The sequence below is a fragment of the Nicotiana attenuata genome, unplaced genomic scaffold (assembly GCF_001879085.1).
Source record: "Nicotiana attenuata strain UT unplaced genomic scaffold, NIATTr2, whole genome shotgun sequence".
Taxonomy (NCBI): domain Eukaryota; kingdom Viridiplantae; phylum Streptophyta; class Magnoliopsida; order Solanales; family Solanaceae; genus Nicotiana; species Nicotiana attenuata.
Genome location: NW_017674001.1, coordinates 76,884 through 93,292, shown reverse-complemented (window position 1 = coordinate 93,292; position 16,409 = coordinate 76,884). Strand labels below are relative to the sequence as shown.

At 34.8% G+C, this 16,409-nt stretch overlaps 2 protein-coding genes across 2 annotated transcripts; one reads left to right on the top strand and one right to left on the bottom strand.

Moving 5' to 3' along the window:
* Positions 1-3,451: 3,451 nt before the first annotated feature.
* LOC109217794 lies at positions 3,452-10,490 on the top strand. Its single transcript, XM_019382063.1, has 7 exons — positions 3,452-3,538; positions 3,638-3,725; positions 3,823-4,021; positions 5,471-5,557; positions 5,713-6,099; positions 8,766-8,889; positions 9,433-10,490. Exons 2-7 carry the CDS (start codon positions 3,658-3,660, stop codon positions 10,281-10,283), a joined length of 1,716 nt encoding a protein of 571 aa, XP_019237608.1. The 5' UTR covers positions 3,452-3,538; positions 3,638-3,657; the 3' UTR covers positions 10,284-10,490.
* A 407-nt stretch (positions 10,491-10,897) lies between these two features.
* Positions 10,898-14,515, bottom strand: LOC109217795. Its single transcript, XM_019382064.1, has 3 exons — positions 14,288-14,515; positions 12,706-13,294; positions 10,898-11,407 (listed from the first exon to the last, which is right to left on the bottom strand). The coding sequence occupies exons 2-3, from the start codon at positions 13,154-13,156 to the stop codon at positions 11,358-11,360; spliced, it is 501 nt and encodes a 166-aa protein (XP_019237609.1). The 5' UTR covers positions 13,157-13,294; positions 14,288-14,515; the 3' UTR covers positions 10,898-11,357.
* Positions 14,516-16,409: the final 1,894 nt, after the last annotated feature.

Here is a 16,409-nt window from a genome sequence, read left to right as displayed (position 1 = left end):
TTCATTAATTATGTGAAGTCAGAGATAAATTTGGCCGATCCTCTGGCTAAACCTATGGGAAGAAAATTAATTCTTCAAACCTCAAAAGAGATGGGGTTAAGGCCAACATGTTGTCAATAGAGATGGTAACCCAACCTATGTGATTGGAGATCCCATGAAGTAGGTTCATATGGGTAATAACAAGTCAATATTGGCACTGATGCACTAAAAGAGAGTGTTTGACTGCTACTAATTGAGAGGCTGAGTTATAACTCTTAATGAAATTCATAGTCCTCATGGATGGTGTATTTATAAGCAGTATACACTTTGATGAATTCACATATATGAGAGTGGAGTGGGCCGCTCCTATGAGATTTTGGCCTAGTCTCTAGAGCTCTCATGAATAACCAGGCACGCGCATGGCCTATTGGGCGCACAACCGCGTTGAACAGCAAAATTATCGGGGGTCAAAATGTGATTGATAAAATCTCTGACTTACAATAAGAATTGTTGGTTCATAGAAATATTATATTTCACCAGTAATTTTGTGAGTTAAATTTTATTGGTCTAAGTTTGGTTCATAGTCCAGAAGACACCAAACCTATTACATTTGGACCATGCAAATCCAGCAAGTCTTACTCTTTCCTACTCCGTATTCCTAAACAAAAAAAAAGTCTTTTGATGTGGGAGATTGTTGTAATTTATCAAAAGATTTTTTACATGTGGTATTGGTTTAGAAGATTGTGTGACAAATGGCTCTACTAAGCCAAGTGGCTATGAATACCACACCATGTGGCACTTTGCATGAAGATATGTAGCCAAATGGCTAAGCCATAAACAAATGGCAATCCTCTTTCGTGCAATCAAACATTTGGCAATGTAAGAAGCTTTCCTTAGGTTTATAAATAGCCATGATTAGGCCATCATTCTTCAATCATCAAACACCAAGAAAAGCTAATCATTAGCAAAGAAGAAATTCTTCTTTCTTCTTTCCCTCCTATACGTCCCTCTCCTTCTAATTTCTTCTTCTATAATACTTTAATTGGCATAAGATATTAGTTGCTCTTTCTCTTCCAAATTGCTGGATTTATTATTTGATTTTGCTGATTTATGTGGGAAAATATTTCACATTGCTGAAATAGTTTCTTAGGATAGTGCCTAGCACGACTCAAGCCAGTTGGGGTATTTCCGCTCACAAATAATTTTATTACAGTATTATTATTATCGTTATTTTTTGGTGTCATTTCCTACAAGTCTAAGAGTATTCGAATAACCAAAATGAAAATATAACTGTAAATGGATGTATTTTAGAAGGCTCTCTTTGTCATTTAAAAATTTTAAGCGCAGGACAAAATGAGGATTTTGCTATAGGAGTTGGCCAAACATAGAGATGAACTAACTACATCAAACAATGCCCCTATGGATTTTAGTATCCGGGTGCCAGTTTGATTTAAATTAACCATTTTCAAGGTATACGTGTATATGATCCACGTTCAATTCGCATGCAATAGTGAGTGAAAACGGTCGTTGGATGAATAGTACCCAACAAGAGTCGGGATCAATTTACACAGGAGTTTAATATGGGTGTTAGATATATAGAGCAAATAAAATAATAAAATTGCGCTTCCAAACAAATGGTTTTTGTTTTCTACTTCTAATTTATCACTAATAATTATAAACTAATGAGAAGAAACTAGAAAGCAAATGATTATTTTTGTTGTTTTACCAAATGGTTAAAAAATATAGGGATGTGACCTTTACCTAGGTGTTTGCCTAATCGGTTAAGTACGTTAACACTTGTTTTATTGATCGGGGTATATGATAGCTCACAACTTTAAGTTACCCACTCAATACCTCTCGGTCATAGAGTGACTTTGCCCAATTTGGCTCTCTCAAGCCCAATGGGTATCAAGCTAAATAGTTGATATGAGCTCTAGTTGGGTTTTTCCTATCTCTAGTTTAAACCTTTAATTATGCTAATCAAATCCTTAAGTATCCCAATTCCTGCCAAGTTTTCCTAGACTACATTCCTCTTTCTAAAGTAAATACCAAGTCAAAAAAGCATGAAACAGTGATCAACACTCAATCATATACTATTAATTCTAAAATTTAAGCATAAATAAGGCTAAATAATCAACACTCAATCATAAACAAGCATTATATTAAATACTCATAAGATTTACACACTAGGGTTGAGTCACAACCCAAGTAAAAGTCTAACTACTCATAGTAGAAAATGAAGAAAACAAAGAAGAAATACTAATTAAACTCATAATGCAAGATTAAAATGGTAAACTATGATGTTTAAATCCCAAAATGAACACAAATTTCCTAAAATGGAAATTACAACGGCAACAACTGCTTGACCTTCAAAACTTGACATAAAAATGTGATTCCCGTCTATTTATGGTGGCCTAAAATTCGCTGACAAAAATGCCCCTCGAAAGGTTCTGCAGCCGCACAATTTCTTGTGCAGTCCGCACATTGCTTGGTCTTGCAGAGATTTGGATTCTGCAGCCGCACAATTTGATCTGCGACTACAAGTCAGCTTCTGAGGACGCACAATTCTTGTGCGGTCCCCACTTCAGGCAAGGCTTCAAGTCTTGGTCATTTGCATACTTTTATTAGTTTGGGAACATAAATCAATACTTCGGATTAAAACAGAAGCAAAAAAGTGTTAATAAGTGATCAAAATCCACAATTATCAATATACATATAAAAGATATTTACTGAAGTTTACGGGTCATGTGACCCCTCAAGGTTATATCTAGGTCCGCCTCTAGCATCAAAATTATCATCTATATAAAAGTTATTAACCATCTTGTTTATTAACCACATAATTTATTTTTTTGCATCTATATTGAAATTAATCTTCATTGTACTGGATTATTTGGATCGAAAATGCTGATGTTTTAATACCCAAATAGTTACTACTTCTTTTACTCTATTTTATGTGATACTCTAACTATTTTTACTAGCCAGATTCAAGAAGAATGTCAACTTTTCATATTCAAAATAATTTAACTCAGCTTTTTATTTTATAATTAATAATATATTTTTATAGTGACAAAAATATCATAACATGCTTAAATTACAAGTTCTAGTAATTTTGCTTTCCTTCTAAAATTGACGCACAATTAAACTACACCACATTACCAGAGTATCACTTAGCAAATTCCGAGTGTGACTTACACAATTGATATTAGTTATGTGAGATTTTGTCTTATCTCATAATAAAGTGAACCCAATTTTTATATATTTGGGTCTATATTACAAAATCGTAGGTCCACTTGATTGCGAGATAAAATAAAACCTCACACAACTAGTATAAATCTTACACAATTAATATTAATTGTGTGAGACACAAAATAAAATTTTGCAAATTACTGCGCTTTTTACCAAATAATGAAATTTATTGAAAGAGATATAAAGGCAAATGTAAAAAGGATACATTATTAGGCCATTTTTTTAGCATTTACGCATTCCTCGAACTCTGAAAACACACTGTGACACGGCTCTCTCTCTCCGTTACGAGTAACGCGTTGCTTCGCTCTCAACGGTCAGTCAGAAAACGACGTCGTCGTATTCGTTCTAGCTAGGGTTTTTCTCGTCTCTTACTCACCTTTCTCCCTCTTCAATCGAATTTGATTTTAAATAGAGAATATCAAGGGATTGAGAATGTTCGAGAAATCGAAGAAACAAACGTGTTTTGTGACTGAAGAAGATATATCCACTCTCTTACAAAGGTCTCTTTTTTGGTTCTTCACACTTATTTTTAGAATTTTCTTTTTGCTTTCCGGTATTGAAATTTTGGATATTTTTGTTTGGTGATTAATATTGAAGGTATAATGCAACAACATTGCTGGGAGTGTTGGGTGAGGTGGCAGCACAAGTTGCAGCAGATGATAAAATCGACTGGAATGCATTGGTGAAGAAGTCTACAACTGGGATTACTAATGCAAGAGAGTATCAAATGCTATGGCGCCATTTGGCTTATCGACATGATTTGCTTGATAAATTAGATGATGCTGCTCAACCTTTGGTATGTCAATCATCGGCAAGTTGTTAGGTCTTTCTGTGCGCGCATATATATATATATATATATATATATATATATATATATATATGTGTGTGTGTGTGTGTGTGTGTGTGTGTGTGTGTGTGTGTACTTTTGGGGGAAGCGGTAGAGCTAGGAGTTCTGTCAAGGGGGTTCAAAAAAATACAAGAATGTGACACCTGGGATTTGAACCCGCAAATAAAAACCTTTTGCCATTGCACTATAATCTTTCCCTACGCTAAGGGGATTGCTTATCATAATTTTCCAATGAAGGCGATTCAATTGAACCACCTTGCGCGCCCTAGCTCCACCCTGTGTGTACAGTCGGAGTGGGTTTGTTTTGGTTGGGGTGGGGTGGGGGGTGGAGGGGGTTCTTCATTTGGAAGAAACAGTCCAAAGAAAGCAGACTGGATATAAGTGATATACATAGTTGAATCAGCTAGTTTGAGATTGAGCCGTAGTTGTAGTTTTGTATGCTAATTTTTTCTTAGTGAAAGTAATATTTTATTGAGATAGTAGGAGAAAACTCCCTATATAAGAAGTATACCAAAAGTAGAGTACCTACATGAAATATATGGTTCTTTACAAAAGACGCCCAATCATCTATAATCCTATACCGACAAGAGTAGTGGATGCTCCAAATTTAAGCAAAAACGAAAAGGCCCTAAGCTGTAGGAAGTAGTGTTTCCCCGTTAAGCTCTTTTGTTCCTTTCTCTCCAAAGTACCCACATTACTGCTAAGGGCGTCAAAGTTATGCATAATTTAAGTCAATATTGATAAATTTGGGAAATGTCATGTGTGTTACAGTGGAGATGTGTTCCTCAGATGTTGCTAGTTTTTCAGTCTACAATGTGGAGTTGCGCTTTATCTTGTATGTTGCTGAACTTTGGATGGTGAGAATGGCTGAATAGAGCATTTCCAGCTTTCTATCTTTCCTTCCTTTCCTATCTCAATCGCCTGGCTTCTACGTGTTGTATTTTGATAAAAAAATTATGCTGTTTGCATATTTGTATTTGAGAATAAAGTGTACAGATATTAATTTTCAAGTTTTTCCTTTTCTCCAGATTGAGAATAAATATGGCCTATTAGGTGTTGGGGTTTAATAATGTGCACGTTGTGAATATATTGTTAAGCTTGTTGCTTAAATATGTGGACATCTTCATTTATCTTGTGCCCGGCAGGATCTTTTTTTTTTTACGGAATGCTGAGTGCTTAATAAGTGGCACCCAGAAAACAACTTTTTGGTCCCTAGTTTAGTGTTTTTTCTTTTCTTTTCTTTTGTGATCTTTGTTTGAATTATTAAGTGGCAGTAATTTTGGGAGCATGTATTGATAGTGATGTATGGTAGTGAAATATCCACCTTATATCTTGAACCTTATGTTGGTGATTTATACTTTCATGACTTTTTCTCAATTTTGTACTTTTTGATGACAGGATGATGATAGTGATTTAGAATATGAGTTGGAAGCTTTCCCTACTATAAGCAATGAAGCTTCAGCAGAAGCTGCAGCATGTGTGAAGGTAAGTCAAACAATCTGCCCATAGTAGTAATTTCCTCTAGCAAACACTGTATTTGTGAACAATTATTTGGCTGAACAGCTTGCATCTTTCATTGACACTCAGTTTGTTTTTGGATAACCAATTGTGTGGTTTGGGGGAATCTTGGCCTTTGACAGGTACTGATTGCTTCTGGTGTTCCAAATGATACCAATATGTTAAATGGTTCAACGGTTGAGGCTCCATTGACTATAAATATACCAAATGGCCAAACTTCTAGAACTGGTGTGGATAATTCATTGCATGGTGCTTCTATTTACGGGACAAATATTACCGTCCCAGTTGCAGTGCAAAAACAACCATTGTCAACTGTGGCGGCTGCTGAGGGATTGGATACCCATGGACCAGCTTGTACCAACTTGCCTCCTCGGCGAAAGCGTAAACCATGGACAGACACAGAAGACCTGGAACTCATTGCTGCGGTCCAAAAATGCGGTGAAGGAAATTGGGCAAATATATTGAAAGGGGACTTCAAGGGAGATAGAACAGCTTCACAACTCTCTCAGGTTTTCCTTTGTATATGATTAGTATATCTATCTTTATCAAAATACTGACTAATATATCTAAATATATTCTCTAGTTTTAATTACTCTCTCTAGTTAGTAAATGCTTTTAGCCTTGTCCGCCATAAGGTTTAGCACAAACATGGTGCTATTTATCATCGTATTTGGGAATTCTCTTTCTGTTAACTTTTATAGGTAAAAATAATAACATCATAGTTGAATTGCATTCTTCGTTTTTGCTTTTGGTGTAATTCCTTGTAAGAAGAGCAAGGAGGATACATTTCATAGGTTTTTTCCTGATGGTAACACCTATTTTTGGATATCAGCACAATCTTTGTACTGGTGTTTTATATTAATATACAGAAAATGTTACCTTCTCAAAAAAAAAAAAAATTGTTAGAGAAAGTAGTCTATCTTTATTGCTTAGATTAATCCTTGACTTGGAGTTAAAAGAATGTTAATTAATCGGGTCCTTTGGTTCACAGCTCACTAAATTGATCTCATCCAAAATTTTACCCCTTCTATTTGCTCCAAAGAGTAAAAACCAAGAAATTAGATCGTTCTCCAGCTCAGCTAATTGATTAGTTGTAGATTTGCCTGTTAGTAAAAAAGACACCTGTATCCAGGATATTTTCATGAATCATCCCAGCTATATAACTAGAGTTTGCTTCACTCTGAACCCATTGATAGAGAGACAGAATAAAGATCTTATCAGATTGAGAAAATAGAGCTGTTTCTAGTGCTTCACACATGATAGGAGAACTGAGAAGGAAATAAAAAGAAATAAAATTAAATTAAAGTTGAATAGAATAGCTCCCTCTGTGTCAAATGGTAAGATGGTAGTAAGGAACATAGAAAAGTCTCGTATGCCTGCTTTTCCTCAATCTTGAACAGTTTGGTGTGTTTACTCAATCTTGAATAAGGCAACAACCAACTCATGTCTTGCAATATCCAAAATTTAACAGTTTGGAATATATTGTTCCTCCACTCAGACTGACTTCCTTGATTCAAGCGTTAGGTTCTGATTATTTAAAAAATGGTATGATGCCATGTCCTTTTGGCAGTTGCACAATGCAGTCAGTAGTACAAGTAGCATGCCCAAGGTGCTTTGCTTCTAATGATATTACCTATTTTAAGGAAGAGGGGATGCTGTACTTGACAAAATAACAGTCCAGTTATTTAGGATCACTATTTATCGATAGACCCTGATTGTGATGGAGCAGTTAACCTCTATCTATGTGGTGTGAGGTTATGGGCCAACTTTAAGAAATTTTTGTGTCAGTTTTATGTTATAAATTGAAAACTTTATACTTCTGATGTAGGATTATTACATTCCTTAGAGGATAACATCTCCTCCCTTTAACTCCTCAATATCTAATGAATCTTCTTACTGAATGCCAGCTACTAGTTTGGGACCAAATAATAATTCAATCATATAAGATCACTGCTTCTCGGCAAACCCTGAGAAGCAGTGGAGCAATTATCCTCTCATCCATGTGGTATTAGGTTATCAGCCAATTTCAAGAAATTTCTTTCAGTTTTGGGATATAAATGGAAAACTTTATACTTGTTCTGATGTAGCACTGTACATTCCTTAGAGATAACTTCTCCTCCGTTCTTCGCCACATTTAGGTAGTGCTTGCACCAAATCATGCGTCTCAACAAGAACTAACCAAGTAATTGACTTTCCTTTTGATAAATTTATATTAATTCTCATGCCCCTGTTTTCAAGAGGACAACACTAAACGATAATGTAGCAAGTAGAATTTTATATTAATTGTTAAAAGAACCCACTAAAAGAGAATGTTGTTATTAGGAACAGGAAATTATAACTTTAGTATAAGAAAGCTAGTCATGAAATCTGAAGTAAAAGCTAAAACTACATCTTTGCATCAGAATAAAAAATTTAATGTGGTTTCGCTTCCTAATTGACATGACTCATTTTACATAATTTCACTTAGTTGTAGGTTTTTCCAATTCTTTTATCTATATAATTGTTTTCTTGTGTGTATAATTATTTTTTCTTGCATTATACACGTGCACGCGCATAGATGTACACACGTATCAACTTTTCATCATCCGCTGTGTTATTATCTAAAATGTGTGCTTTAATTGCTTTTACGCTTTAAGCGTTAATGGAATTTGGCGCTTTTGGCAGTTTTTCACCATTGACAAAACTGGTGAGACCTTTAGGTTGCAAGCTCCATCCTTCCAAAGTGTTAACAAGTTTTGGTATGCAATCATTTATTGACAATTTAGGTGACATTGATGTAAATGGTAGATGGATTAAACTTAATTAGTGGTGAAGTTACATCTAAGTATTGTTTTTGTCTTCATTTAAAATAAATATTGTTTCTGTAACTTCAACCTAGCATCTTGGTTGTCCTAAAGAGAATCCTCCTAGTGATATCTATGTCAAACATATAGTTGGAAATAGACCATGGATGTCCGTTGTTATCTAGTATGGTTAGGATGTCTGGGTTATTCCCAGGTTTCCCGGGTTCGAATCCCGGCAACGGAATGAGATTCAGAAGTGTGTATTGGTGTAGCTAGCGTGAACTAGATGTGAAAAAAGTAAATAAGAGAAGTTGTAAATATTTTGTGGACTGTTATCAACTGTCATTTTGCATTTTAAATTTACTATGAGATTATGAATTTTTTTTGTGCAGAGGTGGGCCATTATTAGAAAACGACAGGGAACCATTGTCGGGAATGGCTCGCAGCTTTCAGAGGCTCAGCTGGCAACTCGTCGCGCAATGTCACTGGCTCTTGATATGCCAATCAGCGTTAGCGGTAATTCTCTCAACTCCTCTATGATGTAAATGTATCTGTTACCACACTCCTGATGGGAAAAGGAAAAGGTTGAGGGTTAGGGGGAGGATAGTTATTGATACTGTCTAGAACTCTGCATTGGGTGTGTCAGATGGCTGAGAGTATCCTCTGATAATCGGAATGTATGTTGTCGTTTACAGTATCTGCAGTTTGTCTGCAAAGGGTTAATTAATTATTCAATTGTTCAATGTTTTCTTTTTTCCTGGAACTGCTCAATGTTCATTAGTTAAGAAGTTTCAGTTGTTCAAGAGTCTTTAGAAGGTCTGAGTCCTATATTCCAATTAATATTGTCTGCATGCAAAATACATATAAAAGATATTGCACATTGATCTAGGAAAAGCAAAAATTCTAGTGGATTAGGAGCAATTTCTCTTTTCAGCATGGCTGGGTTATTTGAATGGGTGGAGAAAACATGGGAACTCTTTACTTCTTAACCTTGTATATCAGACGTTAATGCCATTCTTGCATACAACAGTTTTAACCCAGGTTATTGTGTTGTTTCAGTGGGTCAAAATTCAGGCGCTAGACCTAGTAACTCTTCACATTCTGTTGTTGCTGACTTTGCATCTGGTGGTGCACAATCCCAGCATCAGCAAGATCCGTTGTCGTCAAAATCTCGGATAGTTCCAAAAAAGCCATTGCCAAAACCTAATACGAGCCCAGATTCAATGGTCAAAGTTGCTGCTGTGGCTGCAGGTGCTCGCGTTGCTACCCCTTCAAATGGTGCCTCATTGCTCAAGACAGTAGAGTCCAAATCTACCGTCCAAATACCTGGAGGAGGTCCATCAGTAAAATCTCATATCCCAGTTAGTACAAATGGCTTGCCCAGTAATGTGCACTTTATTCGTACCGGCCTGGTGTCCCATTCCACAAGCCCATCAAATGCCTCACGGCCTGGAACTCAGCAGGTGCTTGGCCACTCTTTGAAACGTGTATCACCGGCATTTCAACTTAGCCCAGCTGGTACTTCATCTAGACCAAATGCTTCAGCTGCACCTAATGCCTCAATATGTGCTCCAGTTGCTGAGCTTGACGAAAATACTAAGCAAAAGCTTCTTCAAAAAAGTCAAACTACCGCTCTGTCTAGTGCACAAAGTGAGAAACAAGTAGGAGTTGTAGGTGCTTCTGGTGATAAAGCACTACCACCACAAGTCCAACAAGATAAACTTCTTGCATCAAGCAACCCTTTGATAGAAAAAGTTGAAGATCATACTTTATCATTCGGTGATGAAGTGAATGAGCATAGACAAGAGGATCAAGATTCTGTTCCAGGCATTCAGGTTCAAGAAAAGTTAATAAATGATACAAGTAAGCCTAGTAAGGCACCAACTAGAACTGAGAATAGGAGAGAATGAAATGGAGTGACTGGGTTGGACCAACTATGCATGTAAAGTTAGATTCATGTTAATTATTCTTATCTACCTTTTGGTATTTTGGCTTTCTTCCTGCTTCTTTAATGTAAATGTGTAGGTTTCTCCTAGGTGTTGTCTATACTTGGGTAACAAATTACAGTTCCTTGAGTTAATTATTGACTATCTCCATGCATTATTATTTCGTTATCATGATATCTCTTTCGCAAATTGTGCAATCTTATATTAAAGAGACTATGGCAAAAACTAATTTTCTTTTTTTACTTGCGAAATTGGTCAGATTTAGTCATACGTGCAACGTAGTTGAACTGTTTAGACAACCACACTAACTTATTTATCTTATTTTGCTGCACTTGTCTTTGTTGTTTTCCTTTTTGAATTAAGAAGGTAAAAAGTAAAGTTAGCTCAACTAAGCTTCTTTTATTGAGATATTTGTTCTCTTCTTATAGTCTTGAAAAAAATGAACGAGTAAAGAACAACATTTCCCAGCCATATTTTCTTACTAATAACATTTGAACTTTCCATTAATAAGCAGAGGCATTATTCTTACTAACAACATTTGAACTTCCCATTTATTTCAGTCGGAAATAATTTACAACTGGATGAAACTGCATTGATATTCACAATGACATCATACTTGCTAATAACATCACAAGTATCCAATTATTTTCAAAGACAGACAGAGATATTGACAACTGGATGAACCTATTCACAGATATATTTACATCAAAGAATATTACAAGCATAATTGTCTTTCTTTAACCATCATTCTTCTCTTCTCCTTCCAGCCAGTTTCAAATCACAAATTTACACCAATCGGAGGAGGCAAGTAGAGATTACTTCTTCTGAACTAATTCTGAAAAAATCAGAGATACAAAGTACGCTATGATCATTGAAGTACCTAACGAGTTCCTAGACGATCCCTTTTTACAGGTTTATTTTCATTTCACTCCTAAGTCGATATTTAAGCTTGTAATAGGTAACAAAAAACAGCTAAAATTTGATCAATCTGGAGGGGCAGCAGCAAAGAAATCGAATCAACTCAGCTATTGCAGTATGTCAGCTGTACCGCAAAGATGAGAGCCACTGCTCTGTATACTTCTTATTCTCTGCATGTAAAAAATGAAATCAATAAGCATAAAGTATGCAGAACACAAAATTAAGAACTGAGCCAGCAACTATACCACTATTTAATTCTTTAGACATTTGTTTTTGGTTTATCCCATGTCTAAATCAATGCATCATTCAAAAAGTGAAACATGTCAAGAATTGGAAGGAAACAAAAGAGTGGAAATCGTAATGCTCGACCAGAAAAAATGGTTACATCTAAGAAGAATAAAGATTTCAAATTGGCAGTCCTGTAATGGCTAATGAACAGAGTTGCACAAAAATGTGAAGTCTTCCGATGCCAAGAAAGTAAAGATATGTACATCTCAACCAGTAAACAGAACCCCTGCTATCCTATAACTGGCTTGTTAACGATCACATAGACTCTACTAACTGAATATGGTACTAAATACTTCTCAACTGATCAAGCCGTGTAGGACACAGGAAAAAATCTAACTTTTAATTTCAAAACGGAAATAAAAAGGGGCAAAGATCGGAGTAGTGTAGCACATAAGATACGGTGCTAGATATGAATCGCACTAATGTATAACAGGTTATCAATGAGAAATTCATTCTGGAGGTGTGCTGCATTAATGAGTTAAGATTACTCGTTAATAATCATCATCAACCCTACCACCAATCCTTGCCCTTCCCTCTGAAAACGACAAGGGGAGAAAAGAATCTTGAACTCATTCTAATTTCTCTAGATTACAGGATCTATAGGAAATGAAAAAAAAACATTCAATAATATAAAGAAGGCCAACCAAAGCAACCTCATTCAGTCACCACATTACATGAAAGGAAGCTTTCAGCAATCTTAACATTTGGAGCTTGCACTAGATCTGCTAGTTATACTTTCAGCACATTAACAAAGTGGAAATGGAGCAAAAAGCAGGAAAGCTCAATTCATCAATTTCTAAGCATGAAACAAAATGTTGACTCTCGGTTCAAAATTTTGGTTGTAGCGACGGGAAGTTGACAGAACCTTCAAAAAGTAAAAGTCCATGTTTTATCTGGTTTTTGCCAAGCAGCCACTAGCTTCTACATCAATGTATATGTTTCTCATAGAATTACTTAGTAAGCCATTAGCAGCTAGCAGCATATTATCAAGTGGAGAGAATTCTTTATGTCAGGAGTTTCATATACTTTAAATACGCGGTATCTGTCTGAGACGAATATAAATTTAACTATCTGAAACAAAAAAATATATAATTGGTTCTGTTGCACCAAAGAGAAACTAACAAAAGCAGAAGTTGTATTTCCAAATAAAAACAGAATATCTCCGGAAACTGACTCTTACCAGAAGCATGTATATCCTTGAAGTTACCAATGCCCTGCAGAAACTTGTCTTGTGCATTATCTTCCATGTTTGCGCGTCCACGTCCATAGCAAGGAACAAGCACAGCAAAACTATCATCTCTATTTTCATCACTGTGGAACTCCGGGCCATGTGGCTCCAACCATCCAATGGACCAATCTGAATCATCGGACTCGGACCCTGATACACATCCACCGTCCGATGGCACAAGAACAATATCATACTCCCTATCGATCTTGCGCTCCTCTCGACTCTGCCATTTTCTCTTAACCCTTCCAGATGAGGAGGCAATATTCCGAGGGAACTTTAAAGTATCCAATTCCAACAACCCTGAATCAGGTGATGAATTTAAACAAGTCCCTTTCGAGATTTTTGGTTCTTGATGCTTTCCACTCCAAAGCCACCATGACAAAGGGGTAAATGCGAAGGCCATATCTTACTAAATCAAGAAATTTCTTGAACCCAAAATAGAAATCAAATTCTGGGACTGTTGAGTTTTTGAACAAAACTGTTGGCAGATACAATGAATCAAGATTATGACAATTGAAGGTACTAAATGTGTTATTTGTTCCTGTTCCAAAGAAATTCAGGTAGTTAGAAGATGAATACAATGAAAATGATACAAACAGTATTAACACAGCATGTTATACAATTGAATGACCAGCAACAAATTGATCTTTCTTTTTAAGTTCATCAATTTTCAATACAGCAAGAACAATAATAAAGACATGGAACACAGATAAAGTGACATTTTAGTCCATTCATTATGACTCATAATGTTGCCATCTTTGTGATAGAAGATGGTATATATCACCATTTTTTTAATTTCTAAAAACATTCTAAGAAAATTAAAGCTCTTCCCTTTTTCCTCCTTTCCTTTTCTACTTTCCCATAGCAATAAATCAGTCACAATCAGCTAATAGCAAAGGTTCATAAGAAATTATAATATACCCCCTAGAATAGGTCCTTATAGCAATTTAGAACCAGATATTTTGACCCTATTAATTAGCTCAATTTTTTTTAATTGAAATTTAGTTCTATTTCAGGAATTGTACAAAGTGGTGTTTCACAAAAATAAGAATTAAAATTCCAATTTAGCCAGTCAAACAAAAGCCACCAAATATAAAGGAAGTACAAGGAAAAAAAACACAAAAAAATAATAAACAAGAATCCCAGTAAAGATCATAAGCTTTGCAATTAGCTGTGCTAAAACTCGTCATAAATAAACAAACAAAAACCTTTAAAAGATTCAAACTTTGGATACTAATAAATCCAACCAAAAAGAAAGCGACTTTAATCAGAAACCCAGTACTGCGTCTCAAAGAGAAAAAAATCATAGCTTTGCAATTAGCTAAAACTCTTCAGAAATAAACAAAATAATATCTTTTAGAAAAAGAAAAAAGCAACTCTTTTGAGAGTTCCAATATGGCTATCTCTATCTGATAAAGAACCTTAAATATTCCTTCTCTATCAAACTTCATAAGTCGATCAAAAGTTTCAGTTGCAGAAAAAAAAAAGAAGGAATTCCTCATAAACATTGAAATACTTAGGCCAATATGTATACCTGCTAAGCCTGAATTTACATGTAATTCTAAAAGGAGTCTTTTCTTCCTTTTTCTTTTTTCCTGTTTGATAAGGAAAAGGGGTCTTTTTTCTTTTCAATTTGAAGAAAAAAAATTAGAGAGAAAAAGAAATAGAAATAGAAATAGGAATAGACAGTTTTCTTGAACGTTTGTGATAGTTTCCTTCAAGTATTCAACTACCAAATCTGAAGCTGAGTCTATATAAAACACAGCTTTAAGTTCTGAATTTAGAAAGGGCAATTATTGTCTGTTTTAAGGTACAGGTGAAGATGGTGAAATTGATTTTTTATTGATTAGGAATGAGGGTACAATTGTCTTTGCGAAATTATCTGAGGGTGGTTCTAGAATTTTAAAAAAATTGTGTATGATTGGATATGAATATGATTGGTGAGCAAGCAACTCAAGAAAGATAAGTCAAATTAAAAGAAAAGTGCTGCCAGGTCAGATGATATGCCACGGTGGTAGTGGGACCAGGAGATAGGATAACGTTGCTTGTCAATTTCTTGTGTGTGTGGTTCAAGTAATTTGGCCACTAGTTAGCTAGTTGGATTGAACCCACGGCGGACCGACGAATTTGTGGCTTAAAGCCAAACATTACGAGGGACTTTAACTTTTTTTATTTTTTTATTATTTATTTAAAGCCTGTTTTTTCTAGCTTTCTTAGATACAAAGTTATTAATAATTTTCTTATAATCAATAACTCCTAATAAGTATTTCTGACAATATAACTAATCTATTTAACCTTTCTTGTGACGTTGTTGTTCTTAGGTAAAATTTTATTAATTTTAATTTTTGAAAACTTTTTTCCGCTGAAGCAACGGTAACATGAGTTATGAACATACCATAAGCAATTTAGGCAGTTGGGAAAGAACTAAATCTTTTTATTTGATTAAATATATCAATTAAACTGTTATCTTTTAATTGTACTATTTTCTTAATACTTTTAATTCAGAAAATAAATTCAAACCATCACTATCGAATTGATTATTATGCTTTAAGGAACATTCGAGATTAAGACAATATTTTTTCAAATTTTCAACATCTAGTGATCTTAGTTTTTACTGCCAAATAAAAATCCAAAAATATTTTCATATGTTTCGAATTGTTCAAATCTATTTTGAAGTGAAAAAATAGCGTTGTCTATTATGTATAAAAGTAATCAATTCTAAAGGACTCTTCGAAAGATTTTGAGATTTCATTATCGACATTCGCATCAAATTTTTACTTACTGTATAACAAAAATGGGAACCCCACAAATAAGGGCCCTACAGCGGAGGCTTTATTTGCTTTATAGAAGGGCCGCTCCTAGATTGAGTAGTAGGCCTCTAATGTCTTAGTGTACCAAGAAAATAAAAATAATTCATCTGTTTTTAAAAAATAATGAACAAATTCGGAGTATAAAGATTAAATATCCTAATTGTTTGTGTTTACTTGGACATATGTTTTTAATGTTTTCGAAAACTGAATCTATATAATTAAAAAATAAATAAAAGTATTATAAGTTACATATTTTAATAATAAATAGCATTTTATATACAAAAGTTTTGGTAAGGGGCTCTAATGTCGCTGTAAAATTAATGGGAAAGGTAAATCTAGTTTAGTTAAGGACAACACGAGTTACTTGAGTACAAATTAAACTAGAAGCCTAGTTGTTGTTGGCCACACCTTTTGAAAATGCCTCCATGTTTGCCTCTCATAAAGAAATGTATCCAGTTGTTAGATAAAGACAATTCTATCAAGACAGTTTGAGAATTAGTACAATTAGGTTTACATTTATGACTTTGTGTGTTACCTTTGATTACGGTCAACTTCCAAAAGACAATAGAGCAATGATACGTATATTGGAGCTAGGGGTATGCATAAGTCGGGTTGGTTCGGGTTTTATAGTTGCCAAACTAAACTAAATGTGTCAGATTATTAAATCTAAAAACCAAACAACCAAACCAATAAAATTCGGGTTATTTAATCAGGTTTTCTCGGATTTTCGAGTTATTCGGGTTTTGTTCCAGTAAAATCTTCGTAGCACAAAACATATAACTTGTGCTCAAAATAATTCTTTAATCCTAGTAAGATACAACTATATAAGGTATTTTTCAAAAAAAT

Coding starts and splice junctions, on each gene's coding strand:
- LOC109217794 (XM_019382063.1), top strand. CDS start 3,658: ATGTTCGAGAAATCGAAGAAACAAACGTGTTTTGTGACTGAAGAAGAT. Junction 3,726..3,822: donor ATATCCACTCTCTTACAAAG/GTCTCTTTTTTG, acceptor TTAATATTGAAG/GTATAATGCAACAACATTGC. Junction 8,890..9,432: donor TATGCCAATCAGCGTTAGCG/GTAATTCTCTCA, acceptor GTGTTGTTTCAG/TGGGTCAAAATTCAGGCGCT.
- LOC109217795 (XM_019382064.1), bottom strand. CDS start 13,156: ATGGCCTTCGCATTTACCCCTTTGTCATGGTGGCTTTGGAGTGGAAAG. Junction 11,408..12,705: donor CAAGGATATACATGCTTCTG/GTAAGAGTCAGT, acceptor TTTTACATGCAG/AGAATAAGAAGTATACAGAG.